This window comes from Cyclospora cayetanensis, unplaced genomic scaffold, assembly GCF_002999335.1.
Source record: "Cyclospora cayetanensis isolate NF1_C8 unplaced genomic scaffold, CcayRef3 CcayRef3_contig_99, whole genome shotgun sequence".
Classification (NCBI taxonomy): Eukaryota; Apicomplexa; class Conoidasida; order Eucoccidiorida; family Eimeriidae; genus Cyclospora; species Cyclospora cayetanensis.
The window spans coordinates 47,208-74,151 of record NW_020312773.1 but is presented as its reverse complement, the minus strand read 5'-3'; the positions used below and the strand labels follow the sequence as shown (position 1 = coordinate 74,151).

The window sequence follows — 26,944 nt, the reverse complement described above, 5'->3', positions numbered from 1 at the left end:
TACCAAAGTGTAGTTGATGTGTACAAAAGTGCAGCAGTTCACGTAGCTGTCCATTCAAGCTCCCCCTATGCAGACAATTAGCTGAGGACTTCATTTAGAGTTGGTAAGCAGGCATAGAGTGGTGTCAAAACAGCTCCAGGTTGTCTTTGCCTGCGCCCTTATAGCTTTTGATATCAGGGTAGGACAGCTAGGCTCCTGTAGTTGCACCCTCAAAGCAGTCCGAGCACTGGAAGGGAGGCGCGCAGCTTATCTAGCGTATACGCACACAAAATTGCAGCTACTTGTATCGAATTAGCAATAAGGTGCAGCATATAAGCTAACCGAACATATAAAAGACTAGAAAGTAGTCCAACATAACGGTAAAAAGTGTTTCGGTATGGCCAGCCTATTACACTGATGTTCACGAGAGTATGAACTGCTTGCCGTCGTCATTTGTCCTTTTTACTTTCTAAAAAGTGAAACTAGCTAGCGTTTCTGTACAAAAATAAAAACTGAGGCCATCTTCATTTGAAGTTGTTGCGCCTAGTTTGGGCCAAGCGCTCCGGTCACTTTGTAGATGCTTGCGCATCCCAGTTGTCCTCTATTCCGTCATTTCAGAGCCCTATCAGCTAAACCAAGTACTGAATGAGTTATGGAATTTCGATATTTTACAGAGTTTGTGCAATGCCAGGGTAAGGCGTAGGCGCCACAAATCTCCCTACTGTGACTGGTAGAAGCGATACGACACAACCGAGTCTCACAGTGACGCTAAAAGTAACTGATTCCACAGGAGCTGAGCTCGAAGATTTTAGGAGTAGAATCTCTATAATAATATCAATTGGGGTGAACATTTTTGCATCGTATTTTTGGCAGGGTGTAATCAATCGACGCCATGGCAGCCTCTTATGTGTGCGTGTGTGTGCGCGCAAAGTAACTGCACACACAGCGGTTCAGACTGCTCTGCGGACGCAGCCAGGAATACTGCAGGCAATCCTCTTCTTCAGCCCAGAAACATGTAGCCTTTGGGCAGTAGAACGAAGCAGGCTCATTCAAGACTTCCATCAAAACTCGGTTTGAAAGGCTCAGTGCTACACGGTGCGGGCCTGAATAGTGAAAAGCGACGAGAAATGGTGGATTTCCTATTGGCAGCTTAGGCGCAAAAGGTAGCATAAAAAGTTCCTACGTTTGGCGATTTAGGGTGTGCCGGAAAGAGGCATCGAACGAAACGGGCTGGGCTATTCAGCGCTACCTTAAGTGGCTTACCACAATAAGCCTCGGCGACCCTGCAGTAATATTTGATTTCCAAACTGTAGGCACGAAGTGGGGAGGCACTCAGCTGAAGCCACAGCCTCTGGGTGAATGTAAAGACTGCTGATGCATGCATGCTTTCAAGCTGTTAATGGAAGCCTTGCCTTGCAGCAATAGCTGCTGCAACGGTTTCTAGCTCTACTTGTTTCAATAGAGGGAGCAGGACAGCTTGTATAATGGCGCTTGTAAGCGACCCAAGTCACAAAGGCCGTTGCCATGTTTCATAGAGCGTGGAAAGGCTCTTGGGCCCCGAACAGTGCTCCTTAAGAAGGTATGAGTGAAATGCGCTGAGTAGGAGAGGACTACGCCCTGAGTGACGCCAGTACCCAACACCGGTTTCTCAGTACGGCATGACCTGCCACGGAGAAGACAGCTAAGTGGAAGGCGATGGATGTGCACAGCTTTCTTGGATGTACCGAATGCATTGCACGCCTTTTCTGGTTCATTGGTTTTTAAAATTATTCGGCATCGATCGGGATCCCCTGATCCTCCTTAGCAGGAGATGACATCCTCTGGTCTTGCAGCCCGCTGTATATGCCCTGAATACGATCTTTCAGATAGAAATTCCTTTTTCCCCCGCAGCTCCTCTGTGGCTGGCTGTTCGGCGGGTTTTGAGCGATGCCCCCTTTCTAAGCACCAGGCTGTCCTAATGAGGTTTCAGCAAGGAAGCAGTTGTTAGGGGCTTGCACCACAGGGTGATATGCCTCCCGTGGTTAGGCCCACTAACCGTAAGGAGTAGGGGCCAATCGGAATCGCACTCCCGGGGTCAGTAGTATTGTGTGGCCAGCGCAAGTCAGTCTAAGCGATCTTGCAATAGGCCACACAAAATTGGCTTCAGAAGTGTCTTGCAAGCCTTCACAGATCCATCCGATAGCACTTTAAAAATTACATGGCTGCTTTCACCTGTGCATCGCAGCTGAAGGCTTGATTAACCAGCTTCTTGGTGTTGCATCCGCCCCATGGCAGCACTGCTACTTGTTGGACTTGTATCCAGCGTCCTTTGCCGGTAACGCTTCACCGCTCAATTTTAGGCAAATAATGCACAGCTGTGACAAGGAAGAACCTCTAGCGCCGGTGGAATTCCAAGAGGCGGTGGAAGTGCGTCCAGAGAGGAAGGTAACTCGAGAAGGAAACAAAGAAGGCAGCTTCTCCCTTGAAGTGCATGTAGGTAGTATAAGGAGCCACTTGCTTGGAAAAATGATAACCGGAGATCGTCTCTTTTGCATAAAGCTATTGGCATGAGCATGTGACCAAAATTACGCCATCGTCGCCACACGTTTGACCTTGACTGTTCGCCTTTGAGCTGTTTCTGTGATTGTGCAAAGGATGGGGGAGCCGGCTTGCGAGGGATGGTGGATATGTATAAGGCTACAATTTACTGAGGCCCTTGGGCTGACAAATCACATCAAAACAGAAGAGGATGTCATTTAGTGCTTTTTTTTTCTGAAGAGTTCGCCCCTCTCGTTGCCACACCTACCCACAGGGCTCACCTAGAGAGAAAAAAAAGGAAGCATAGCTGGAGTGAATGTTGCTCGAGCATCTGGCTAATCCGAGCAATGGTTCCCAAATGCCCATAGTGTAGTAGCGAGTGCTCCCGCACATAGCTTTCCCGCTTTGGTGTAAAATTTAGCACTGCTGATCAACAAAAAGAACTTAGGTACAATCAAATCATTAGGATAAGACTGTACTGAATCAAAATTAAGTGAATCTGTTATAGCGGAAATTGTTGGACCATACCACCCCTTTACAGTGTATCCGAGCCAAGAGGTCGACAAGCCCAGAGTTCTGCGCTTTTATCCGCCAAAAACCATTACAAGACTCCACATGGAGCAATTCTACGGTGCGTTCTTAAAGGAGTGACAAAAGCAAGACTTCTTGCAGCCTACTATTTCAAGGGATCCTGCGTGCGTGACCTCGAACATCCATGGGCAGTACTCTCTTAGCTCCCTTCGGCGCTCCATTTCCCAGGTATCGCAGCTCTCGAACACCTTGTATAGTACATATTCGTGGCACGGAAAACAAGGCAATGTGGTGCTTGGCTCTCAAACGAGCTGCTGGAGTGGCCAACTGGTCTCCTAGTTACAGTGAAAGCACTACCTAGGGACAGTTCTGGTATCGGGGCGCTATTGTGTTCCGTTATATGCGTGTCACAGGGCAAAAAATGAGCATGCAAAGGAATAAACACCTTTTCTCTTCGCTTTTGGCTCTCCGGTGGTTTTGTGAGCTAGCGGCATGTGCAATGCAGCTGGAGCGATGCCACGACTGCGCTCTCCTCCGCAACCTACTGCCTTCTTTCTGCTGGAGTTTGGGCACCCCTCAATTATTTCTACTATTGTTTGTTCTGTGCGTTTGTGCGCCGTAATTGGTGGATCTCTTTCGCCTACCTCGTGTAGCAGACATACCGCACACCGCTTAGCCATCAACAGTCAAATCGCAGCATCGGTTCACTTGCTTCAGAAGCAACACGCCTCTGAAGCCAGAGATGACAAGCTAAAATACATAGAAATAACTGCTTGATGCCTATCCTATTTCGATTAATAACTGTAAAATGTCGCAAATGAACGCCCTAGCTTCCCCGGTCAATGAACCTCGGGAGTTCCATTTGGGGGTTTTTGGTGCCACAGGATTCGTAGGAAAGTGAGCGCCTGTTCCTTGGTCAAATCAGTGTTCATGGGCACTGAGGACCGCAGCTATGCGTTACCCCCATGTGTGTGTAGATGTGCCTCCTTTTCCATGGTCATTATTCAGTCCATCTGCGTCCGAAATGCCGCACACCTTACCTCCTTCTCGCTCGCCGCCTTGTCCAAATCGTTCTTCTGCCATGCACGCGCACCCGCTTGCTTTTTGCCTCATTCTGCCTCTCTGACTCTTCATTTCAGACACCCCTGCCACCTTTTCTTCGGTAGCCCCCTCACCGCCGGCAGCTGGAGCAACAAAACAACGCAGAAGCAGCACACACGTCCCACTGCACCCCTCTCGCTGTTGCGTTGCTACCGCGGACCCTTTTGCATTCCCATGTGTGCGCTTGCTGCTCAGACTTATCGCCTCGTACCTGTGCCAGAATTATCTGAACCAGGAAACCTTGAAAGTCGTCTTTGCCGCGCGCAATCCGCAGCGCCTACAGGAACTGAAGAACGAGCTCTGCACACGACACGGATTGAAACCCTCAGTGCTTAATACCGCCGTCGCTGATGTAGATGACTACGCATCACTGGTCGAGCTTGCAAAAAGGTCTGAATTCTCGCATCGGGGGGGGGGAGGAGCGGGGGTGGACTGTGTCATTTTGGGGTGACGGGGTTCAGCGCCACATTTGCTGATTCCCTAGCTCGCAGAAAGGGCCATTGTTCGAGTGAGGGTGAATGATACCAAAAGGGCTAAGGGGAGGGGAGGACGAAGGCTGTTAAAATTGCAAACATGGAAGAGGGGAAACAGTTGCTGTCTGCCTTTGTGTGTAAACACTTTGCACGATCGCGCGGTGTCCCGATTAGGTTCTAAGCTCCACTGCGGTCCCTCGTTTTGTGTACGTACACTGGTGTTGACTTTGTGTGTCTGTGTGTTTGCGTGCTTTTAGATGCCGCGTTCTAATAACTACAGTCGGGCCGTACATGCTATACGGGGAACCCGTAGCCAGGGCTTGCGTGGAGGCGAGGACGCACTATTGCGACCTTACAGCAGGTGCACCAAGTTGTCAAAACACGTGATACTCTGTAGCGTGTGTGGCTACTGTTCGCGTGTGAAAAGGGGGAAACAAGTCAGGGCTTGAGAAAGCATCCCTAGAAAGAGGACGTATCGGGGGAACAATAGGCCTGCGTGCATGCATGCCGCTGTATGCATACATTTTGCATGTCCATGCAAGTAGGCAAGATGGAGTCCTGCAGTGCCCGTGCTCATCGATACTGGGTAATGTGGTGGGTATATCTGTCTCTGCATGTGTCGCAGCCAGCTGTGGCAGCTATTGCTGTTTCACATGCTGCTGTTACGTGCGGCGTTGCTGTGTTTCTTTTTGCGCTTGGCCTTGTTCCAGAGATGCCCTTTGTGGCGCTGTTGCATTCTCGGCATGGCCAAGCGGCGAAGGAGCGAGGGGTGAAGCTCGTCTCTTTCTGCGGCTTTGATAGCGTTCCGAGCGACATGTGCGTTTTCATGATCCAGAAGAAGGCGAAGGAACTCGTACGCCGACCTTGTTCTCAGGTCGGAAAGAGCGCCACAAGCACGCTACGTTATGTTCATCTCTCAACCTGCGCACGCGCAACCACCTTGCCGGCTGTGGAGTAGTGCAGCCTCTACTTGGCGTAGTATTTTTACTTGGCCCTAGGTGTCAGCACGCACTGCTTCAGCCTTCGTGCTGTGTCGCCTGCCGGAGAGCCGCTGTTCGCCTTGCCGCTGTGGCATCTGTCTTCGTGTGTGCTGTTGGCGCTTGCGGTCTGGGATTAGGTGAAGATGGCGGTGAGAAGTATGCGGGGAGGCGTCTCCGGCGCCACTGTGGCCTCCGGCCTGAATCTTATGGGGCATCGGTCCATGGGAGATCCGTTCTACTTATCTCTGAATGCAATTGATACGCCGCCGCTGAATGCGAAGGGATTTCCTCTGCAGCCAAGAGTGTACGGTCCCCTGCCCTGCTGACAGTGCTTGTGCTCGTAGCTCTGTGGCGCCATCTCCTCTTGCGAGCGCAGCTGCGCATGGCCCCCTGGCGCAGGAACAGCCGATGCCTTTGGAAAAGAGCTGCTTTAATGCTTGTGTGGCTGTTCTGGTGGCAGATGCGCGCTACACCGAGACCCCGACTTTGGCTACTCCACCTTTTTCGTGATGTCACGCGTGAACGAAAACGTCGTGAGGTGTGTGTTTGCAGGGATTGAATGTTGAACTGGCGAAAAGAGGCCTTTTGTTCCTCTGGGAAGGGACCTGTGTTGTCTACGACAGACAGCTTTTATTGCCTGTGAATGCATGAAGGGATCCAGACACCTCATGTACTGCTCTCTCTCATTCTGCTTCATCGGGCGTTCTGCACGTTCTTTAGTGTACCCATAGGCGTTGCAACACTGAATGCAGCCGTGGTGCCTGTGCCGATGGTGGGGGCGGTGGCTTCTTCCTCCGATTGCTGCTATCATGTAGTGTATGTGATTCGGTGGAGCATTTGGTGTAGTGGCGTATCCATTGTGTGCTGTAAATACGCGCCCGTCCGGTGTGCTTGCCTCCTGTCTCCTTGTGCGCAGGTGGAGCAATGCCCTACAGGACTATGCATACGGTCGCGATTTTGTGTACTACGAGATGCTCGCCTGCTATTTCAACTTCTTCACCGCCATCCTCACCATGTTTGCAACGTATGCAGCGTTGCTGGCGGTAGGCTGCCCGCTCACGCGTTACTTGGGGAGATATCTAGGCCTCGTACCGGACCCCGGGGAGGGGCCTACTATGCAGACAATGAACAGTGGCTATTTCAGTGTAGAGGCAGTCGGTAGGGTGGAGGGCATTACCCTCAGAGCGACAGTCGGCAGCAAACATGGAGACCCCGGATATAAAGAAACTGCGAAAATGGTGGTCGAGTGCGCCTTGGCCCTTGCGTTAGAGTTGCCCTCCTGCTCGCGGCTCACGGGAACTGTCTCTCCTGCTGCTGGCATCGGGGAGCCCCTTATTAAAAGGCTCAGAGACAGCGGCATGCAGTGCGAAGTCACCGTCGATAACGACGGTGCTGAAACCATCAGATCCGCCACCAAGAAGCTGTAGAGCTGGCCGTAGCGAGAACTGAAAGTACACCACGCACAACAACACGAGTGCAGCGCCACAGACGTGCCTGAAGAAGCGCAAGCACGAACGGTGACCAGTAGTACTGCGCAGACGAAGCACATTACGAGAGGGAGAGAGGGAGGCATCTCAGCAACAGAGGGAGCGCGTATGGGAGCAAAGTCGTGATCTTGGGCTTCCTTCAGGGGACGCTTCTAAGGCAATAATGGGTTTTTGTGAGAGAGGGAGAGCTTCTTCTCGAGGTGGTGCGGCCTCAGGGGGCTGACGTGCGAGAGAAACAGCTGTCAAGAGTTTGCTCCTGAATGGACGATATAGAGTATGAAAGGGCACGCGGCTGTAAAGGAAGCAGGCGGGGATGCTGCGCTTAGGCACAGACTTTGCCCGAAAAACGCCTTGCTGTGCCGCATGCGAGGGCCGCTGCACGCGGACTTTTGTATTATTTTGCACGAGAATACGTGGCCCACAAACGACGGATTGGACCTTATTTGGCTAGCACGATTAGGCCTCTATCGCCTATGCAGAAAACGTGTCTTTGATGTGGCAGCAGACGCAAGCACGTACATTGTTGCCGCTGTTGCCACTACACTCAGTCGAGCTGCTGCTGCTGCTACGCGCCACATGTGTCGTCCATAGTGCAGACGAGAGTAACAAGGCGGCAGCAGCTTAGCCCACCATAGTCGCATGGGTGCATTCTATGCTTTTGCTGCTTCCGCCTGCTGCTCCGTTGGCTGCTGAACAAACTGCCTCATCTAGTTTACCCCACAAGAGAAACAGCAGAGTTTGTGGAGGAGGGGGGATGCACTAGAGCATTCCAGCCGGGCAGAACAACACCCGCGGCAGCTGCAGCCGCTGCGGCCGTGATCAGTGCAGCAGCGGCTCCGCAGCAGGCTACTGCACACGAACAGATAGCTGAGTAGATGGCGATCCCTCCAGCCATGAGGCTCAGGCTAAACAGCAGCAGCAGCAAGCCGGCCACCCACATGAAGGGCTGGCGCGGTGTATCCTGCAGCAGCAGACAGCCTCCTGCAGCGGCCGCCGTTGCTGACGCAGCGTGCGCTATGGGTGCTGCAGCCGACGCCGGCAGCAGCTGCAGCGCCTTCATGAGAAACAGCAGTTCAACAACAGCGATCGTGGCAAGCAACACAACCACCACGCATAAACCCCAACGCGCCTCCAACGCAGCGGGCTGTAGCCAACAGGGCAATAAGTTGGTGCTGCTATGAACCGCAGCGTCCGTTGGGGTGCTGCAAGCCGCCCGCATTCCGCTTACCCAAATCTGTAAGATCTTAATGAGCAGCTCTGCGTACAGCAAACGCAAGCAAAGCCACTGGCAGCAGCACCTCTTCGCGTGCACAGGCAAAGAGGTCTAGAGCGGTAGAAATGTGGAGGCAGCACCCTGCAGCAGCGGCTACCGGTTGTGTGGGAGATGCGTCGAACTGACGGTTCGTTCCCCCGCAGGAGCCTGCAGCAAAGGGTAGTGCAAGAACCCCTAACACAGGATGTGGCTGCAGCCGCTCTTGCTGTGACGTCTGTGTATGCTGCAACAAGCCATCTTCCTGGAGAAGACTTTCTGCGGGTGTAACGACTGCCCTGCAGTCGCTCTCGGCGGCAGTTCTGCTGCTACTGCTCTGGTCCTCGTCCACAGTGCGATATTCTGTTGCCGCGGTGTCCGTACAGCGAATCTTCACGGCGGCGAGCAACAACACAGCGAGCAGCACCACGACCAGCAGCAGACTCTGAGGCCGGCACAGCTGCAGTTTTAGCTGATCAATAGAAAGGAGGCGATCCTGGGGGGGGGCTCCAGCTGCCTCCAGCGTCAGTGCAGGCACTGCCAGCAAGCCCGCTGATGGCATCCACACACGGCGTGCATAGCAGAAAAATTTTCCCATTATTCGCGCCTTGGTCCCTCGCCGGCATGGGGTGAGGAGTCTAAACAGAATGTAGGGTTGAGAGAGGGTGGAAGGGAGCTTCGGACCTGCACACTGCATTGTCGGCACGTTCTCGCTGAGGATACACCTGGAGAGCAGCAGCAGGAGCAGCAGCTGCAAAGATCCAAAGCCTGAGACGCTGGCCGGCAGCAGCGCGGCTCCGCAGACCGTAAAGGCGGGCGACAGAACAGACACCATGAGCAAAGCAGCAGCCTCTTGCATGCGCAGGCAGTTGCTCCTGGGGAGTGCGGAGGCTGCACTCCGAGACGGAGGCGCAGTTGACGCTTGCGCTGCGCCTACCGCTGCTTCCTCTGCCGTGTCTGATGCTGCCTTGCGAAGGATGAACGTCAATCTGAGGAGGATCTGCCCTGTTGCCGAGCAGCAGGCACCACAACAGCTGAGGCCTACCCCCAGAAGCAAGGAGGCGGTCATCGTAACGCTGCTGCCAGTGCCCTCCTTCCCCCCCTGCTGCGTTCCTACGGCAAGCGCTGCTTCTTCAGATGCACTCCGATGCTTGTTGCTGCGCCGCAGCTGTATTCCTTAGAAACCAGTGCACTGGGGTTCTATGTACAAGGGCCGTGTCATCCTCGGGAACAAAGTCAAACAGCCTGGAAAAAAGGCTCCTCGTGCCTACGACAGCTCTTCCTACCGAGTCGCTGTCGAAGCACACTTGGTTATGTGTTCTGTAAAAGAAGTCACCGGTGGTGGTAATGGTGCTGCTGCTGCAAGTCCGCCGCCTAGGGGCAGAGTTGCTACCGCGGATATACTTATCTGTCTGCAGAAATATCAAGATATGAGCAGAGAAGTTCGCGACGATCAATTCAATGCATGCGATGTAGCAGGTAGCTGCGCGCGGTCACCACGGCGGACCGCTCCATGCAGATCAGGTCATCGTGCCCTCTACCACACATTCGCCAATGCAAGACACTTCGTCAGTGGAATCCAGATGCATTATCTTGAGCATATATATCTTCATCTATATATCTATGTATATGGAAAGAAGGCCACATCCGATGCCTTGGTCTGTAGGAAACCCGTGCGTTTTTAAGGGTCACTTGACCACGAAGGCCCCCACGATTCGCAGCACTTTTGAATCGCGAATGAGCCATAAGAGTGCCAAGAAGCCTTCGAATTTCTGGTGGTGAACAGCCGCCAGAAGGTGTTTCTCAGTGGAATGCAACTTTGCAGAGCTTGCAGCAGCCTAGCGATGCCTCCCGAAGTAGCTGCCGCCACAACCAGGAGCTCCAAAAAACGGGAGGCTGCAAATTCCGCTCTAAAGGGGCTCCTACTCGGGTGCTCCTCCGCAGCAGCCACACGTGAACGTGCCGCGCGACGTCGGCAAAGTCTTTTTTCAAAAGTGCGATACACCGCCAAGCACTCTGCCCAAGGTCGCAGGGCAGCCGCACATAACTGCCTCTTGGGAAATCGCAACTTGAGCGAACTGCTACAGGCATGTGCTGCGGAACGCATAGCACATGACTGAGATGCGCATGCTTCGCGCACACTTGAAGACACTTCTTTAAAACAGACGCACGCACACGTCTTTGCCACTACGGGCGCTCTAATTGTTGCTGCAGCCTGCAACACTAAATATATATGACGCACTGGCCGCCGCCCCTTCTGCGCAGCTCAGCATCGCTCCAAAGACGTCCTGGTGGACCCATCTCGGATGCAGATGCTGCTGCTGCTGGAAGCAGACCTAGCAGCAGCCCCTGCGGCAGTTGCCGCTGTACGGCCGCCTGGGACGGTGAATGTGCACAATGCACTGCCCCTGCGAAGACGGTAGCCGCCACCACTGCTGCTGCTGTTGCACTCACACGTCCGGAGTGCTCGAGCCGATGCCTGTGGCGTCTTCCTCCGCTACCGAAGAGCAAGACCGCACTTCCTCCTTCAGTTGTACCCCCTGCCTCTCCTGATGCATCCACCGCTGCAGCGTGCGCCCGCGCTGCTTCTGGGGCCCCATGAAGGGCCCCTTACTCTGAAGAATCCCCCTTGTTTCAACGTGCAAGCGTGCACCTGCATTCGCTTCCGCGACTCCTGCAGGGGCAGCCGCAGCCACTGGTGGCGTCTCGACACGCTTCTGCGTGCGGCATGGGAAGGCCAGCGACAAAAAGATCGTTGTAAAAGTAGCGACTACTGGCACGGCTAGGAACGTAACAGCCGTGGCTCCGCTGGTGACTCCCCAAGGAACAATGAACCAGCTAAGCATCGCGGCAGGCGTCCCCGTGTAAATGAGGCCGCAGATGGGGATCGTCGCTACGCCGCACACAATGCCCGCTGCAGCGGCCACTGCAGTCGTGCCCTTCCACAGCCCCAGCAAGACAGGGGGGAGCACTGCAGACGTTAAAAAGTTGGATATAAGAAACAAAATTACCAAGCTATCGGACCAAGAGACAGCCAATACCAAGCTAGGCACCTGCAGTCCCACTAAGCCTAAAACGCGGTAGTTGCGTAATGCCCTAGGGTCTTCCAGATAACCGGTTTCTCTTTTCGAGGTGTTGCTCTTGTTGGTGCATTTATTGAGGTCGCAGGAGTTACGGTTCTCGTTAATGCTGCTGCTGCTGCTCTCGTTGCTGCCGTTATTCTTGTAGTCAGGGTTGCTGTTGCTGCTGTCGGCATCAAGCGGGGGAAGGGCGATGGCGCGGGGCCCTGCCACGTGCTGCGCACGCACATCTCTACCCAGGATGTCTGCAGCAATGATCCAAGGCAGAGCATTTTGAGCACCGTCTGCGGAGCTCATCGCAAGCCAAGTAGTCCCTATTAGGACGCATGCGAATAGCGGGAGGCTCTCGCCTGGCAGAAACAACGAGAAGAGTGGAGCCCTCCCTTCAGCGACTGCAGTGGCGCCATTCAAGGGCACAGCTTGCTGGTCAAAAGCCGCTGCCGCAAGAAGCCCAGTATAACCCACGGCAAGCAGCACAAGCCCTACAGCAGCAGCAGCAGCAAGCACCGCCAGTCGCAGCTGCAGGGGTGTCTTGGCACGGCCAGCTCTTGCCCAGACCGCTTGATCCACTACGTAAGCCGGAGGATACGAGAGGAGCATGACAAGGCCTGCAATGACGCCGTCTTCCCCAGAAGGCTGCAGCAGCGGCTGCAGCGTGCCTGCCGCCGCAGCAGCCGTGGTCGCACGCACCGTGTAGGGCAGCAGCAGCAGCAGCAGCAGAAGCAGCAGCGGCAGCTGAAACATATCCGTGAAGAGCGAGGCCCTAAATCCGAAGAGAAAGGAATAGACGAAAGGCACAACCTGCACGCTGCCGGCGACAAGAGCAGCTGGAAGAGAAGGACAGAGCAGTTTGGCTGCCGCTGCCACGAAGGCAGCTTCTCCCGCGGAGGAAAGCACCATTGACAAGAGCGCAGCCGCCGAAAGGCTCACATGGTGAAGACGGCCGAATCTCCTGCGCGTCACAGGTGCACGACGAAGGCACATGCATGCATCACACCGAAGCCGCTAGCCTCGGTAAAAATAGCCGGCAAAAGCTTTGAAGCAGAAACAAGGGAAAAAACGCAGCAGCAGCTCTCCGCCAACAAGACGGCTTCTGACATCCACGGCGCATATTTGCCGTGCAAAGAGCTGCTTCAACACCTTCGCAACACGCGCATCACCAAGACGTACAGCAGCACAAACTCAACAAGTCCAAAGTCTTGACGCCCCTCCGACTTTGCAAACACGCACTCCCCCCCCTGCTGCACGTCCACTGCCCGTTCCTCTTTTTGCAGCGTCGCCGATAGCCGATCCTGCCGTTGCTTCTCCTGCTGCTGCTGCTGCTGCTGCTGCTCCCGCTTCAGCTCTCTAAGAGCCGCATGCACTGGCGGAGCCACGAGGCCGACCAGCAGAGGGGCAACTGCAGTGGCAGCAGCATACAATAAAACAACAGCAGAAGTGCGACAATCCCACCCCAGAGCAGGCGGCAGGAAGAGCACCCATGATCCAACTGAACACGAAAAGAAAGAGAACGCGAGCCGCCACAGGCTGCTATTCCCACGGTAATCAACGTCCAGCAGGCGCGATAATACACGACCCTGCAACAAACAGACACGCTGGTGCACACAGCCACGCGCATTCTGCTACCGCTATTAATGGCACTGTGTGTACAACATGTGTATATACATACGTACATGGATATGTACATGTATATGTATGTGTATTTTTGTGCGCCTCCGCGTGTTGCCTGCCTGCACCCCAATCACGAAACACGCTGCGACGCGGCGAAGATCAAGGCGCACGGGACTGTCGAGACTCGCGGATTGCAGCATGCGTCAAATTTTCATTGGCTACTACTGCTGCTACTACTGCTGCTACTACTGCTGCTGCAGTATCGGTGCCAGACGCTGTGGGGTGGCGGCTTCTTACCTGTGACTCCGTCTCCTTGTGCAGGCATACGAACACGCATACTGCAACAAGGGCGACAAACTCGGCACCAAGCAGCAGCGCAACTCCCCATCCTAGAGGCAGCACTGCCTCTGCCGCAGGATGGCCATTCATTGCAGCAGTCCATAAAGGGGGAAAGAAAGAAGCCAGCCCCCTCCCAATGAATGCCGATCTTCGCAAGTGCGTTTGCGAGCTCACGCCGTCGTTTCTGATTTCTTTTGTGCTGCCACTTCTAGTGACGCGATCGCTACGAAGAGGAGCGCCGCCGGCATCCCGATACAGGAGTTGCTGCAGCTGCTGTTGCTGCTGCACTTCTTAGACCTCCCGCTGATCACAAACCCCTCAAAAACAGAAGGTCCCGCACAATTCCATTCATGCAAATCGCAAGAGACTGCCCGTACACGAACGCATTCCGCTGCGGCAGCCGAGAAGCCGCAACGGGTGCAAACGCCGGTATGACAGCCGCAACAATGCAGAGGGCTTGTTGTCGCGCGGCCTTTCTGCCAGAAAAGAGTTTTTTGTGTTAAATTCCCACCAAAGACACAGTGCAACACCTGCAATACTAGCAGACGCGCTAGAAAGTCCATCCTCAATACGGCGGCAGCTGCTACTGCAGCAGCTGCTGCTGCTATTGTTGAGCGGCTGGTGTGATGAAGGCATCAACTACACTGTGCGGCAGCAGAGGCGGCGCTTGCTGAGGCCGCTGCCGCCGTTGTTGCATTGGGAATAACACCCGTGTTTGCATCAAACACGGAAAACTCGCAAATTTCTTTGGCTGCTGCGAGAAGCAGCAGCATGTGCAGCAACGGGCTTTTTGCACAGGCAAACCAACAACAGCCACGGCAGGCGCTGCTGCAGCAGGCGCTGCTGCTGCCTCCATTTATTCCTCCTCCGTTTCCGCTTGCAAACAGTTAGCATCAAATTGCGGACAGCAGTCTTCGCAAGATCATCACCTAATGCGGTGGTGTGAGGTCCTTGACCAGCAGCGCGTTGCTGCTTGATGTGGCAGTGAGGAAAGGAGGGAGGACGAGCAGCATCGCTGCTGCTACTGCCGCTGCTGCAATTGCTGCTTCCGCGGCACAACTGTATCGCCGCAGCGTTTACTCTTTCTTGCAGGATAAGCAGAATCCTGTGCCACCCGTCAGTCTCTCGGGGGCAGTGCCAGCAACTGCTTCAGCAATACGCGTGCTTGGATGTCTCGCCGGACTGCAGCAGCAGCACCTCCTCCAGCACTTTGTCTCTATCCATCTATTTTCTGTAGTCTTTCGCCTCCCGACACGTCTGCGCAGGGGGCCACCCCCCTCCCTCGTAGGAAAAGCGCCTTCCGTTGGGAGTTTCTGCCTGCATCTTGAGCACGGCGTTTTATCCCTCGCATTGCGTCCTCGAGCATGAGCATGCGTGGATTTCCTGCTGTACGCGCAAACGAGCTTCCCGCGCGGCATGCTTCCTGAGGCTTCGCTGCAAGTGCAACCAGCGTTGGGCTAGACATTGTGCGTGTGTGTGGGTGTACCGACAGACAGAGGAGGAAGATCTGCCTCTCGGCCCTCCCTTTCCCCCCGTGTAGATATCTCTACATAAATATATATATATATCTATCTATACATGCATGTAGATCTTTCTATATATACACATATATATACATATATATATAGGCGCAGCAGCAGCAGCAACAGCCTCCTCGGCAGAGTGGCTACTTTTAGGGCCTTTCCTTGCGAAGATGACGACCGTTGCATCTTCACCGGGAGGAGCAGCAGCAGCACCACCAGCCTCTGCCTCGCTTTCGATGGCTTCTTCATCCGGGCTTGCGCAAAGCCTGCAGCAACGCAAGCAGCGCATGAGCGCGCTTGACGTTCGCGCCATGTGCAGCAGCATTCGTCCCCTCTGCGAAGGTCTGAGGGTTGCAAATGTTTACGATTTGCGGGTGTCTGGTTACGGAACGGGTGCTTGCAGCCACCGGTTTGTGTTGAAGCTCTGCGGCGTTTCGACGGCAGCGAAGGAGCAGCAGCAGGAGCAGCAGCAGCAGAAGCAGCAGCTGCTGCTGCAGCCTGGCGTGGGCTTTTGCCTAACGGAGTGGAAGCGCAGCAAAGAGGCACTGCCTTCCGCCTTCTGCATGCGGCTGCGAAAGTTGCTGCGAGGCAAGCGGCTGGTGCGGCTGCAGCAGCTGGGGGGCGATCGCGTGATTCAGCTGCTGCTGCAGAGTGCTACCGAACGCCTGTCGCTGTACCTTGAAGTCTATGTCTTGGGTAACCTCATTGTGGCAGAAAGCAGCAGCAACACCATCGTTGCTGTGCTGAGGACGCACTCGCTGCAGCAGCAGCAGCAACAACAGAAGGAAGGGGAGCAGCAGCTGCAACAAAGCATCAGGGTAGCCGTCGGCAGCACTTATGTTGTTGAACCTCCTGCCGCCTCATTGCTGCTAGGAGGACGAAATGCCGCTTTCTTCACTGCGGATAAAACTGCCGAGTTGTTGATGCAGCTAGTGCAGCAGCAGCAACAGCAGCAACCCTTGACTTTGGGAAGCCTCTTCTCAAAAATTGTCTGCTTTTCGCATCCGGCGCTGCAGCAGCATTGTCTTACGCTGCATGGACTTAAGCCTCAGCAGAAGCTTCCGGCAGGGGCGGCAGAGGCGACAGCTGCCGTTGCAGCTGCAGCACCGCAGTTTTCTCTCGCCATTCATGAGGCTATGCGCGTGGTGAGACTTGATATCTCAGATGCCCTTCTCTCAGGTGCTGCTGCGCTTGCTCCAACCATGATTGCGCTGTATCTATATATTTGCATCTATGTACCTATATATAATATGTATATCTATGTATACGAGTGTATTCGAACTTTTTGCGGTTTTGGCAAATACTGTGGGTATGTGTATGTACAGCTGGCGGAGGTAAGCAGACAGGACGATTTTTTGGGTGATGTGCCCGACGCGCAGCAGCAGCAACAGCAGCAGCAGTCTGGAGAGCGCCGCGGCTACATAATTGCTCGCCGCAAAGCAGAAACAGAAAAAGCAGACACCGATTTGGCAGCATCAGCGGTGACAGATCAGCCGCGAGAGCAGCAGCGTCAGCATCAGCTTTTCGAGTTGCTGGAGTTCACGCCAGTGCTGCTGCACCAACACGCCTCTCTTCCAGTGCTCAAGGCTCCTGAGCAGCAGAAGCGCGATGAAGCTGCGGCTGCAGAGGCAGCGGCAGCGGCTGTTGCCGCTGCCTCTGCAGCGGATGCAGCAGCAACAGCGGCAACAGCAGCAGCAGCAGCACAGGCGTCAGAAGTCACTCCGACAGCAGCGACTCCAGCAGCAGGCAGCACTGTGGCCTTATGGTACAGAGACTTCAGCAGTTGCGTGGACGACTTTATTGCTGCGGCGGATCTGCGCGTTGAGCAGCAGCAGCAGCAGCAGCAGCAGACTGCGGCAGCAAGTCGTGTGGGCAAGGCGCAGCAGAACCAGCAGCAGCGTCTGCTGCAGTTGCAGCAGCAGCAGCAAGAGCAAGAGCAGCAAGCTGCAGCTATTGAGGCCAACCTTCAGCTGGTAGAAGACGCCATTCAGCTGCTTCGTGCAGCCGTTGCGGCGGGTGTATCGTGGGAGGAACTGAACATGCATCTGAAGCAGCAGCAGCGCAAGGGGCACCCCGTAGCTTCGCATATTCACAGACTCTCTCTGGAGAAGAATGAGGCGTTTTTGCTGCTACCCGCAGCAGCGGCAGACGCGGAAGAAGAAGCAGCAGCAGCAGCAGGAGACGCCGGGGGTGCAGCAGAAGGGAGCGCAGCAGCAGCTGCAGCAGCAGCTGCTGCTGCCGATCTTCCGCAGCAGCAGCAGCTGCTGCTGGTGCCTGTGAACCTCTCGCTTTCTGCCTTTGGCAATGTGGAGGCTTTGCATGCAGCTCGCAAGGCTTTGCGTGAGAAGGAGCACAAGACGACACAGCAAATGGCAGCCGCCCTTGCCGCTGCTGCTGCGTCTGGAGGCAAGGCGAAGCAGCAGCAGCAACAGCATGCCAAGGGGTTAAAGCCGCAGCAGCAGCAGCAGGAACTGAAGAAGCTGAGGAAGCCTTTTTGGTTCGAGAGATTTTATTGGTTCATAACGACAGGTTAGCCAGAATTGCCGCCTGTCTGCATGTGCAAACGCGTGCTGCCTGATCGCGTCATTTGCAGCTCCTGATTCCGTAGGCTTGAGAATATGCAAAGCTTGCGTGTGTTGTTTTCTTACTGCTGCGGCGAGGAGACTGGCACTTTCTGTGTGTTTGTGGGGATTGGATACAATGGCGGATGGACGGATGTCTTTCTTGCAAGAACAGGGGGGGAGGGGGGAAGGGCAGTTCTCGTACTGAGGAGTTCGCGCGCGCAAATGCTGCATATTAGGCATTGCGAAAGAGGTTTTTTTGGGGTCTGTGACGTGACGCACAGTTTCTGCTGTCTTGCTGCTTTTGCAGACGGATATCTCGTGATTGCCGGCAGAGACGCTCACCAGAACGAGCTGCTCTTCCGCCGCTACTTGCAGCAGCAGGATTTGTATGTTCACGGCGACATTCACGGTGCTGCCACGTGTGTCATCAAGACTGCGTTAAGTACGGCAGATGCTGCCAGTGTGGCAGCAGATGAGGCTCCTGTCCCTCCCCCCACGCTGCAGCAAGCTGCAGAATTTGCCGTTTGTCGAAGCAGCGCGTGGCAGAGCAAAGCTCCTGTGGGAGCTTGGTGGGTGTGGGGGCATCAGGTATCAAAGGCAGCACCTTCGGGATTGTATCTGAGGTATGAAATAAGGCTGCTTTCATAGTTGTTGCTGCTTTATAGTTGTTGCTGCTTTATAGTTGTTGCTGCTTTATAGTTGTTGCTGCTATAGTTAGTCGTGCTATAGTTGTTGCTGATAAAGTTGTTGCTGCTTTCATAGTTGTTGCTGCTATAGTTAGTCGTGCTACAGTTGTTGCTGCTAAAGTTGTTGCTGCTATAGTTAGTCGTGCTACAGTTGTTGCTGCTATAGTTGTTGCTGCTTTTATAGTTGTTGCTGCTATAGTTAGTCGTGCTACAGTTGTTGCTGCTATAGTTGTTGCTGCTTTTATAGTTGTTGCTGCTATAGTTAGTCGTGCTACAGTTGTTGCTGCTATTGTTAGTTGTGCTACAGTTGTTGCTGCTACAGTTGTTGCTGCTATAGTTAGTCGTGCTACAGTTGTTGCTGCTATAGTTGTTGCTGCTATAGTTAGTCGTGCTACAGTTGTTGCTGCTACAGTTGTTGCTGCTATAGTTAGTCGTGCTACAGTTGTTGCTGCTATAGTTGTTGCTGCTTTTATAGTTGTTGCTGCTATAGTTAGTCGTGCTACAGTTGTTGCTGCTTTTATAGTTGTTGCTGCTATAGTTAGTCGTGCTACAGTCGTTGCTGCTATAGTTGTTGCTGCTGCAATTATTCCTGCTCGTGCTGGGGCTGTGGGTGTTTTGCTGGCTGCATGCACGGGGGGGGAGGGGGGAGGAGGAAGGGGGATTGATGGACGCCTTTAGAGCGTGGTTCTTTCTTGTCAAGACACCGCGCGAGCTGTGAAAATTCCAAGCGACGGTTCCTGGCGGGTGCTACAGGAAGAACAGGGGGGACGGGAAATGCAGGGGGGAGGGGGAAGGCAAAGACACACGGCTCAATGTGGGTTTGCGTTTGCGTGTTTTCTGCTTTTGCAGCACGGGGGCTTTTATGATTAGGGGAAAGAGACACTTCGTGAGCGTGCATCGCTTAGAAATGGGCCTGACCATTCTTTGGAGGCTTGGTGACGATGCATCTATTGCGAGACATCGAGGAGAGCGAGCTCGCAAGCACGCTTTGTGTGGCGAAGAGGACGTCGTATCCCAGTGCAAGACGCAGCAACAGCAACAGCAGCAGCAACAGCAACAGCAGCATCGACTGCAGCAGCAGCAACTGCAGCAACGGGAGGAGAAGGCAGTACAAGAGGGCGGCTCGCCTGTAGGCGCAGCTGCGGCTACGGCATTTGATGCTTCTGGTCAAGACACAGCAGCGTCTGCCTCACGGACTGCTGCTGGAGAAGCTCCTAGCACAGAGGTCGATCGTGAAGCTGCAGCAGCAGCAGCAACAGCTCCCAGAAAGCCGAAGAAAGCTTTGGGGTTTACTGAAGTTAGCAGCACCAGCATCACCACCAGCAGCAGAGCTATGAGCATTCGCAGCGCTGCACGGAAGCCTACTGGATATTCGCGACCAGAAAATGTTTTGAAACATGCCGTACGGTGCACTTGTTCGGCTGCAGCAGCAGCTGCTGCTGCTGCGCTGCTTGTTGCGACTGGAGGCTCTGCGTTTTGCCCCTGCGTGTGTACTTAGACGTCGATGCAGTGTACAGTAGCGCCTATTCGCATGAGGCCCCCTCTCTGGCGGCAAGCTGCGTGTAGCTCTTTCCGTTTTTTGTGGCTTTTTTCTCCTGTGCCTCGACAAAAAATAATCCCGTGTGTATTTGCGGGTATCCTCGGGCTGCTGCAGGGGAGGGAGGCTCTCGAAGAGCTGCAGGAAATGCGTCTAGAAGCAGAGAAGCAGATGGCTCAGGAGCAGCAGCTGCTGCTGAAGGCGCAGCAGCAAGAGGAGGAGCAAGAACGGCAGAGGCAGCAACAGCAGCAACAGCAGCAGCAGCAACAGCAGCAACAGCAACAGCAGCAACAGCAACAGCAACAGCAGCAGCAGCAGCAACAGGAGGAAGGGGGCCTAGCATCCACGATAACGCCTCGCCGCGTAAAGAAGGCTGCGTTTCGTTTAGCTGATTCAGGTAACCTCGAGGAGGATGCAGCAGCAGCAGCAGCAGCAGCTACTGCCCGTCGTGGGAGGCGTCGGAAACCTACAGGCCACGTTTCGGTAAAGGATATTGAGCAGCAAAGAGGTGTGTGGCATGCTGCTGTGGGCTGCTTGATGCCGCTTGCTTTTTGTGGGGAGTGCTCTCTCTAGCGTTTGCAGATTTGCTGCATCTTTCTGTAAAGGCTTATGGCGGCAGCAGGCAGGGTATCCACACTTTCGCTCATTTGTACAGGGGTAGAAGCCGCAGAGATCCTGCGAGAGCTTCAGCGTGATGTAGAGCAGCAGCAGCAGCAGCAGCAGCAGCAGCAACAGCAGCAGCAGCAGCAGCAGCAGCAGCAGGGGCACGAGTTTGGTCGCCGAAGCTCGTTGAAGACGAAGCAAGTAGAGGAGGTATGCAATTGCATCGCTCTGTGACGAGGCCTTTATGTAGCAAGTCTCCTTTGCAGCCGCAGCAGGAATGGCGGAGCATGCCTTTTTTCCTGGAGGTAATAAATCTGTCGTTCGTTGGTGTCTCTTGTGCTGCATGCGACTTCCACTTTCAGGCATGCCATGTGACCTTTTCGCCAGAGCCTCCTCGCGTCGTGTCAGACGTTCTTGATTGCCTCGTGAGTCGTTTCTGGTGGCTCCGTTGGTGCACAGGGTGCTGCTTTACGAGCATGCAGGGGCAGCAGAAGCAGAAGCAGCAGCAGTGACACGGAGGTCGCCTTGTGGGTTGTTGTCATCGTACGGGGGCGGGTGCCTTGCACACGTACTTGCATGTGCATATGTACATGAATGTGTGTATGTATATGTATTTGAATGTATATATAAATGAATATATATAAATTCAATATACATATGAATATATATATATGAATGTACATATGTTTGTGCAGCACGTGGAGTTCGACGATTTACCCCCTGAGGAGATCCCCGACTTGGAAGAGACGCGGCATTCGCTTTTTGGCCCCTCGGACGGAGAAGAAGAGGAGGCTGGGCAGAAGCAGGAAGGCAGGGATGATGTCGCCACTGCCATTGCTGCCGCGAAGGAGCAGCAGGGGGGGGAGGAGACGTCCGAAGAAGAGGAGCACGATGAGTGGACGCTGTCTTCGGCAGCAAGGGAGAGGAGCGAGACGTCTCCGGCTTGTAGGACGCCTCGACGCACAGGCACGGGATGGGCACCCAGGTCAGGACTGCTCCCTCCTAGCAGCAGTGAATCCTCGAGAGCCTCATCAATCGAGAGACCTCAAGTTTTGCAGGAAGCAGAGCAGCAGTCTCAGAGCGGTAGGTGCAGGCAGGGGCTTTATCCATATGGACGGGGAAAAAGGGGGAGGGAGGGAGGGAGGGAGGCGGCTCGTATGGCATTAGTGGTGGCGCCGTGTGCTTCTGCTTCTGTTGCTGCTGCTCCTGTTGCTGCTCTTGCTCCTCCCTCTCGTGCATTCCTGGGGTGTACGGTGGGCAGCGGAAGTCGTGGCAATCGGTTTATCCGCTTCGCGCGCCTCCCGCGATCCGCAAGCCTCGTTCGGACGACGCTTTATTGCTGCAGAGGGAACGCAGCAGCAAGAAGGAAAGAGGGCTGCTGCCGATGTGTTCCTGAGGCTTGTTGCAGATGCACCGTCCATTCAACTGACGACTGTCGATGATGCCCCTCCGACTTACTCCCAGGTGCGCAGCATCCCATGACGCCAGCCTGCCGATATATATATGTATATCTATCTATATATGTATCTGTATATATACGTATATATATATGTATCTATATATATATGTATCTATATATATACGTATATATATATATATGTATCCATATATATACGTATATACATATGTATATGTATCTATATATATATATATATGTATCTACATATATACGCATATATATATATGTATCTATATTTATACGTGTAAACATATCTATACATGTATATATATTTATTTAGCAGCAGGAATAGGCGTGGGATTGACAGCAGCCTATGCCTGCTGGCACGCAGGGCGCGTGTTCGAGGAAACGGAACTGTTGTGTTGTTGTTTTTGCGCTTCAGGATGAGAGAGAAGATCAAAAGCATCTCGCACGTGCAGGAGGTCGCAGTGTATCGCTGCCATTGCACAGCAGCAGTGCCAGGAAGAGCTTGAGCAGCGGCCCCATGCTTCCTGGAACGGGCTGCCTTCGCAGTGCTTCTGCCTACAGCGCTGCGAGCAGCAAATCGCGTGGAAGCACCAGCAGCAGCTTCGGATCTCGTTTTTTCCGAAGATTTTCTGTAGACGAGGGGCCTCCACCTTCCGGTATGTGCGTTGGGAGGTTTTCTCTCCTGCTGGCGCTGCGGCGATGTTTTCGCTTTGGTGTGTTGCTTCAGCGGGAAAAGGAGGAGACGACGAATGTCGGAGAGCGGGGGAGGGGAAGGAAGTGGTGTTGTTTTGCATGCAGGCCACCCCATTATGCGGGAGTGCATGCGTGGGAGGGAGGAGGAGGGCCTTATGTAGGCGGGAAGGGGGGTGGGAGGCCTCTTTTTGACCTTTTAAAGCTTTGAAATCGGTTTTTTGCGTTCCTCAGGATACACTGAGGAAACGCTGCCGACACCCCGCGAGTTGCTCTCGCACTCATCTGCAGAGTTAGCGTCGGACATGCACGTTCTTTCTCCAACAGAAGCAGCTGGCGAGGAGACGCATGATGATCCTGACATCCACATCGTTGTAGGTTTTGTTGGGAAAAAAAGGAGGGAGGAGGGGAAAAAAAGGAGGGAGGAGGGGAGAAAAATGGGGAGGAGGGGAGGCTTGGCATTTTTGCTGCAGCGGCGCTGCTGCAGCAGGAACGCTTCTCAACGGGGATATGCCTATGCACAGTGTCTTCTGGAGCAGAAGCAACAGCAGGAGCAGGAGTTCATGGGTGTTTCTACATGACTGGGTGTGTTGTGTGGACGGGGCCGTTGAGGGAGACGGCAAGAGAGTTGCCTTGCCTGCTTTCGCCTCGGCTAGTAGAAGGTTTGGTAATTGAGGGCAGCGCATGCCCACGATACGGCCTTTGTGGTGTAGGTGTCTGGAATTAGCGTGGATGTCGAGAAGATGCTGAATAGACACCGCAGCGCAGATCATGGCCCTCCGCCTCGCGGCTTTTTCGTATGCGAAACACCTTCTGCAAAAGAGCTGCTCTCCCTTCATCTGGACATGAACCTAGGTCAGTAGAGGATTGAGCGCTGCATTCTGGGGGGTGTGTGTGTGCAGTATCTTTGTTGGGGTGAGAGGTGGAGAGGGAGGTGTGACGGGAGTAGAATGGAATAAAGAAATGTGAATGGTCGATTGCGTGAGGCGGTGGAGGGCCTAGGACATATCAGGCATATATATATATATAGATATATTTATATAAATAGATATTTATATATATGTCTATGTATGCGTGACAGCGTGTTTGTTTTTGGGGGTAGGGAGAGAGCGGGGCTGAAGGGATTAGCGACGTTGATGTGGCATTTTTTGGCGATTGCATATGTTAAAATTGGCGTCTTTTTTGCATGGAATTTCAGATGACGATGACCTAGGGACGACTTCTGCGGACACCCGGCGTGACTTGGAAGCTGTTGCTGCAGCGGCAGCCTCGGAGGATGCAGCGGCAGCTTCGGCTGCTGCTGAATCGGGAGACTTTTATTTGGTTCCTGCTGGTGGTGATTGGTTGGACTCGTCTTCAGAGGAGGGAGCGGAGGAGGACACGGTATCGGCGAGAGAGGGAGGCACTCCCGAAGAGGACGAAAGCGAAGCGGAAGAAGCAGACGAGGCAGAAGCAGAAGCGGAAGGCGACGAAGAAGCAGACGAGACTCTGGAGCAGCAGGTGGAGGACGAGACTGAAGAGGAGGACGGCGACGGCACTCAGCAGAAGCAAAGCCACGATGCATTGCTGCAGCTGCTGGAGACATGCAACGAGCAGCAGCAGGAGCAGCAGCAGGCCAAAGCACGTCTGTCTGCTGCAGCGCGCCGTCGGATCAAAAAAGGCGCAGCAGCGGCAGCCGTAGATACAGCGGAAACATTTGAGACTTCCAAACAGGAACTCCTAGAGGCGCAGCGGCAACAGCAACCCAAGATGCCGAAGCAGCAGCAACTTCCTCGTGGACGGAGATCCAAGGAAAAACGCGCGCAAAAGAAATACGCCGATCAGGACGAAGAGGAGAGGGCACAGAGAATGAAGCTGATTGCCAGCGCTGTAGGGTGACCCACGCAAGGAGGAGCTGCCACGTGTATTCAGAATACAAACATATTTTTATATATAGATATATTTATATATGTACATATGTTTGTAGATATATGTATATGTATGTGGGTGGAAAATATAGACATGAGCACATCTGCTCTCCCAGGGTGCTGCTTTTCTTGTACATACACTAGCGCATTCTCATCGCGCCGCCGCTGTTCTACGGGGAAGCTGTGGAGTTGCATTCATCCGTGTCTGCGTGTAAAGAAAGGCTTGCTTTTCCTGGAGCCTTCGCTGGTGTGTATCTTCGTGTGCTCTCTTCGTTCATTGAGCTGAGCTGAGCTGAAGTGAGCTGTGGGGGAATGTGCAGGGGGAGTCGGCGCGGAGTCGAGAGGCAGCGGCCGCAGCGCAGCGGACTGCAGAGGCTCAGAGGCGGAAAAAGGAGAGGCATGAATGGAAAAGCATGCTGCATCACATGCAGGGAGAGGAACCCCCGCCTGCCGCTGCAGACTTCGCTGTGCGTCCACTTCCTGAGAGCATGTGCAGATGCGAAGCCACGCAGGGAGAAGCGAGGGAGACAGAGACAGAGAGAGAAAGAAAGAAAGAAAGACGAATGGTTGATACAAGGAAACACTTGAGTGGAGTGCTTTTTGTGGCTGGCATGGCAGGGCCAGAGCTCCTTGCAGTGCGCAGTTAAGAGGAGGATTTTTTTGAGGCTTTGCATGTTATTATTGTTTTGTGCTGCAGGAAAGGTTAAGTCAACTGGACTTGCTGACAGCAAATCCCACTCCCGAGGATTCGATCATTGCAGCCGTTCCTATGGTGGCACCCTTCTCTGCTCTTCAGGCAAGCTCTGCTTCTTGGCTCGGCCCCTTTTTTTCCTGCAAGTTGCGTCTGTCTCCTGCTCGTCTATCTCTCCCACACACGCACACACCTTCTGACACGTCCTCCTGGCAGTTTTCTCTAAAGCCGTGTGTTGTGCAGCGAAGTCGGGGCAAGACATGAGCGTGCGTGCGTGCGCGCGAGTTGTTATCGTGTATTTGCACACGCACTGTCGGCTGTTTCGTGCCTAACGTTAGGAGGTCTGCGAAGCATGCAATTGGGAGGGGTGTGAAGATCGGTGTGCATGCGCCGCTCAGGGCAGCCCTTACCGCTGGAAGGTAGTTCCGGGGTTGCTTAAGCGAGGCCGCGTGGCGTCTCTCTGCATGCGGCTCCTCCTGCAAGCAGCGCAAAATCCTACACAGAAGGAACTGCTGAAGCACCTGCAGGTAACTGAGGAAGCAACCGACACACGCGCAGCGAGTGTCGGGGGGTTGCAAGGCGTGTGATTTGCACACGCGGCAAGACAGATTTAGCAGGAGGGGTTGTTTGTTGAAGAAGAAGCAGGAAGGGGGTATTTGGTGTAGAAGAAGCAGGAAGGGGGTATTTGGTGTAGAAGAAGCAGGAGGGGGCTATTTGTTGTAGAAGAAGCAGGAGGGGTTGTTCGTTGTAGAAGAAGCAGGAAGGGGGTATTTGGTGTAGAAGAAGCGGGAAGGGGCTATTTGTTGTAGAGGAAGCTATTATTCCTCCAAATGTTTATTCCATTGGCGACGTGTGTTGCCAGAGGGAGGGAGGGAAGGCAGGTAGGCAGGCAGGGGCCGCCTTTTTGAAGGCCGAAGCAGTTGATGGCAACAGAGGACGGCTGCGATTGCAGCATTGCATGCGCGTTCATGGCTCGTTCGCTGGTGGTCCTCTCTGCTTGCGTTGATTGCAGACGACTGAACTGGTACTGTGCTTGCTGGGAGATGCGCAACTTTCTGGACAGGGCGTGCAGCGCATGCAGACGGCAGAAAGAAGGCAAAAGAAGCAGCAGAAGCAGCAGCAGCTGAAAGAGGAGGAAAGCTAATGACACCGGTCTGGCGGCTGCGTACTGGCTGGCTCGCAGTGCAGCGACGGTGGAAAAGCGCCGCTTCTTGTTTCGTGGAGGGGGAAGGGGCGAGCTGCTGACCCCTCCCTACCGAACACGTTCCCGCTGTGGCTGACGGTGTTGTTTGTATGTTCTCTGTCTGCGTCTGCCGAGCCGGAGGGGTGGGAGTGGGTGGAAATTGATTTTTGCGTGCAATATTAATACTTGGGTAGCTAGTGAGCCGCGAGAAAACACGACGCAACCCTCATTTTCGACGTCCTGCGCACACGGCACCCTTGCCGGGAGAAACACGTAAGGCTGCTGCTATTGGCCGTGCAGACGCGCTGCTGCGAGCAGCAGCAGGCAACAAACGCTGTGTATCTTTATGTGTGTATGTGTGTGTGTGTATGCGTCGGGACGGGCTTTTCTGCATCCTCTTTCGATGTGCCGCGCATTTCTGTATCCAAAAGGCGTGTGCGCCGCATGCATGCATCTGGAGACGGGCATTGCCGTTCGATGGGCGCATTTTTATATGCGCTTTCCTTGCCTATATGACCTTCCTCCTTTCGTGCTACCGTCCTACATTTTCGCGGCCGCATGCAGAGTCCGGGCAGCGTAGATCTACATGTTCTGGGGAGATTGACGCGTGGGAGCCTTGCTCTGCGTGTTGCACCCTGTATCTACAGTCCAGCTTCTTTATCGCGTGTCTCGCACGTTTGTGCGCGATTACAGGACAAGTCAAGTCCTTTTATCATGCACTCTGCTGCTCGTATTCGCCCCTGGCGGGAACCACACGACAGGTGCAGCTCGACGACCTGCGCTGCAG

At 54.1% G+C, this 26,944-nt stretch overlaps 2 protein-coding genes across 2 annotated transcripts; both read left to right on the top strand.

The window, feature by feature from the left end:
* Positions 1 to 3,868: 3,868 nt before the first annotated feature.
* On the top strand, positions 3,869 to 7,008 carry LOC34623421 (putative trans-acting enoyl reductase Rv2449c). The gene is made up of 6 exons (XM_026336242.1): positions 3,869 to 3,924; positions 4,859 to 4,962; positions 5,312 to 5,475; positions 5,719 to 5,885; positions 6,042 to 6,119; positions 6,498 to 7,008. The coding sequence occupies exons 2-6, from the start codon at positions 4,893 to 4,895 to the stop codon at positions 7,006 to 7,008; spliced, it is 990 nt and encodes a 329-aa protein (XP_026192027.1). The 5' UTR covers positions 3,869 to 3,924; positions 4,859 to 4,892.
* Positions 7,009 to 15,040: 8,032 nt separating this feature from the next.
* LOC34617701 (plectin) lies at positions 15,041 to 26,118 on the top strand. The gene is made up of 18 exons (XM_026336240.1): positions 15,041 to 15,134; positions 15,555 to 16,012; positions 16,196 to 17,399; positions 17,742 to 18,057; positions 18,970 to 19,522; positions 19,775 to 19,956; positions 20,014 to 20,165; positions 20,313 to 20,470; positions 20,623 to 20,685; positions 20,956 to 21,110; positions 21,634 to 21,724; positions 23,090 to 23,231; positions 23,575 to 23,804; positions 23,940 to 24,245; positions 24,604 to 24,801; positions 24,981 to 25,079; positions 25,373 to 25,501; positions 25,987 to 26,118. Exons 1-18 carry the CDS (start codon positions 15,041 to 15,043, stop codon positions 26,116 to 26,118), a joined length of 4,662 nt encoding a protein of 1,553 aa, XP_026192025.1.
* Positions 26,119 to 26,944: the final 826 nt, after the last annotated feature.

Coding starts and splice junctions, on each gene's coding strand:
- LOC34623421 (XM_026336242.1), top strand. CDS start 4,893: ATGCTATACGGGGAACCCGTAGCCAGGGCTTGCGTGGAGGCGAGGACG. Junction 5,476..5,718: donor TACGCCGACCTTGTTCTCAG/GTCGGAAAGAGC, acceptor GTCTGGGATTAG/GTGAAGATGGCGGTGAGAAG. Junction 6,120..6,497: donor GTGAACGAAAACGTCGTGAG/GTGTGTGTTTGC, acceptor CCTTGTGCGCAG/GTGGAGCAATGCCCTACAGG.
- LOC34617701 (XM_026336240.1), top strand. CDS start 15,041: ATGACGACCGTTGCATCTTCACCGGGAGGAGCAGCAGCAGCACCACCA. Junction 20,166..20,312: donor GGATATTGAGCAGCAAAGAG/GTGTGTGGCATG, acceptor TCATTTGTACAG/GGGTAGAAGCCGCAGAGATC. Junction 23,805..23,939: donor CCGAAGAGGACGAAAGCGAA/GCGGAAGAAGCA, acceptor AGCCACGATGCA/TTGCTGCAGCTGCTGGAGAC.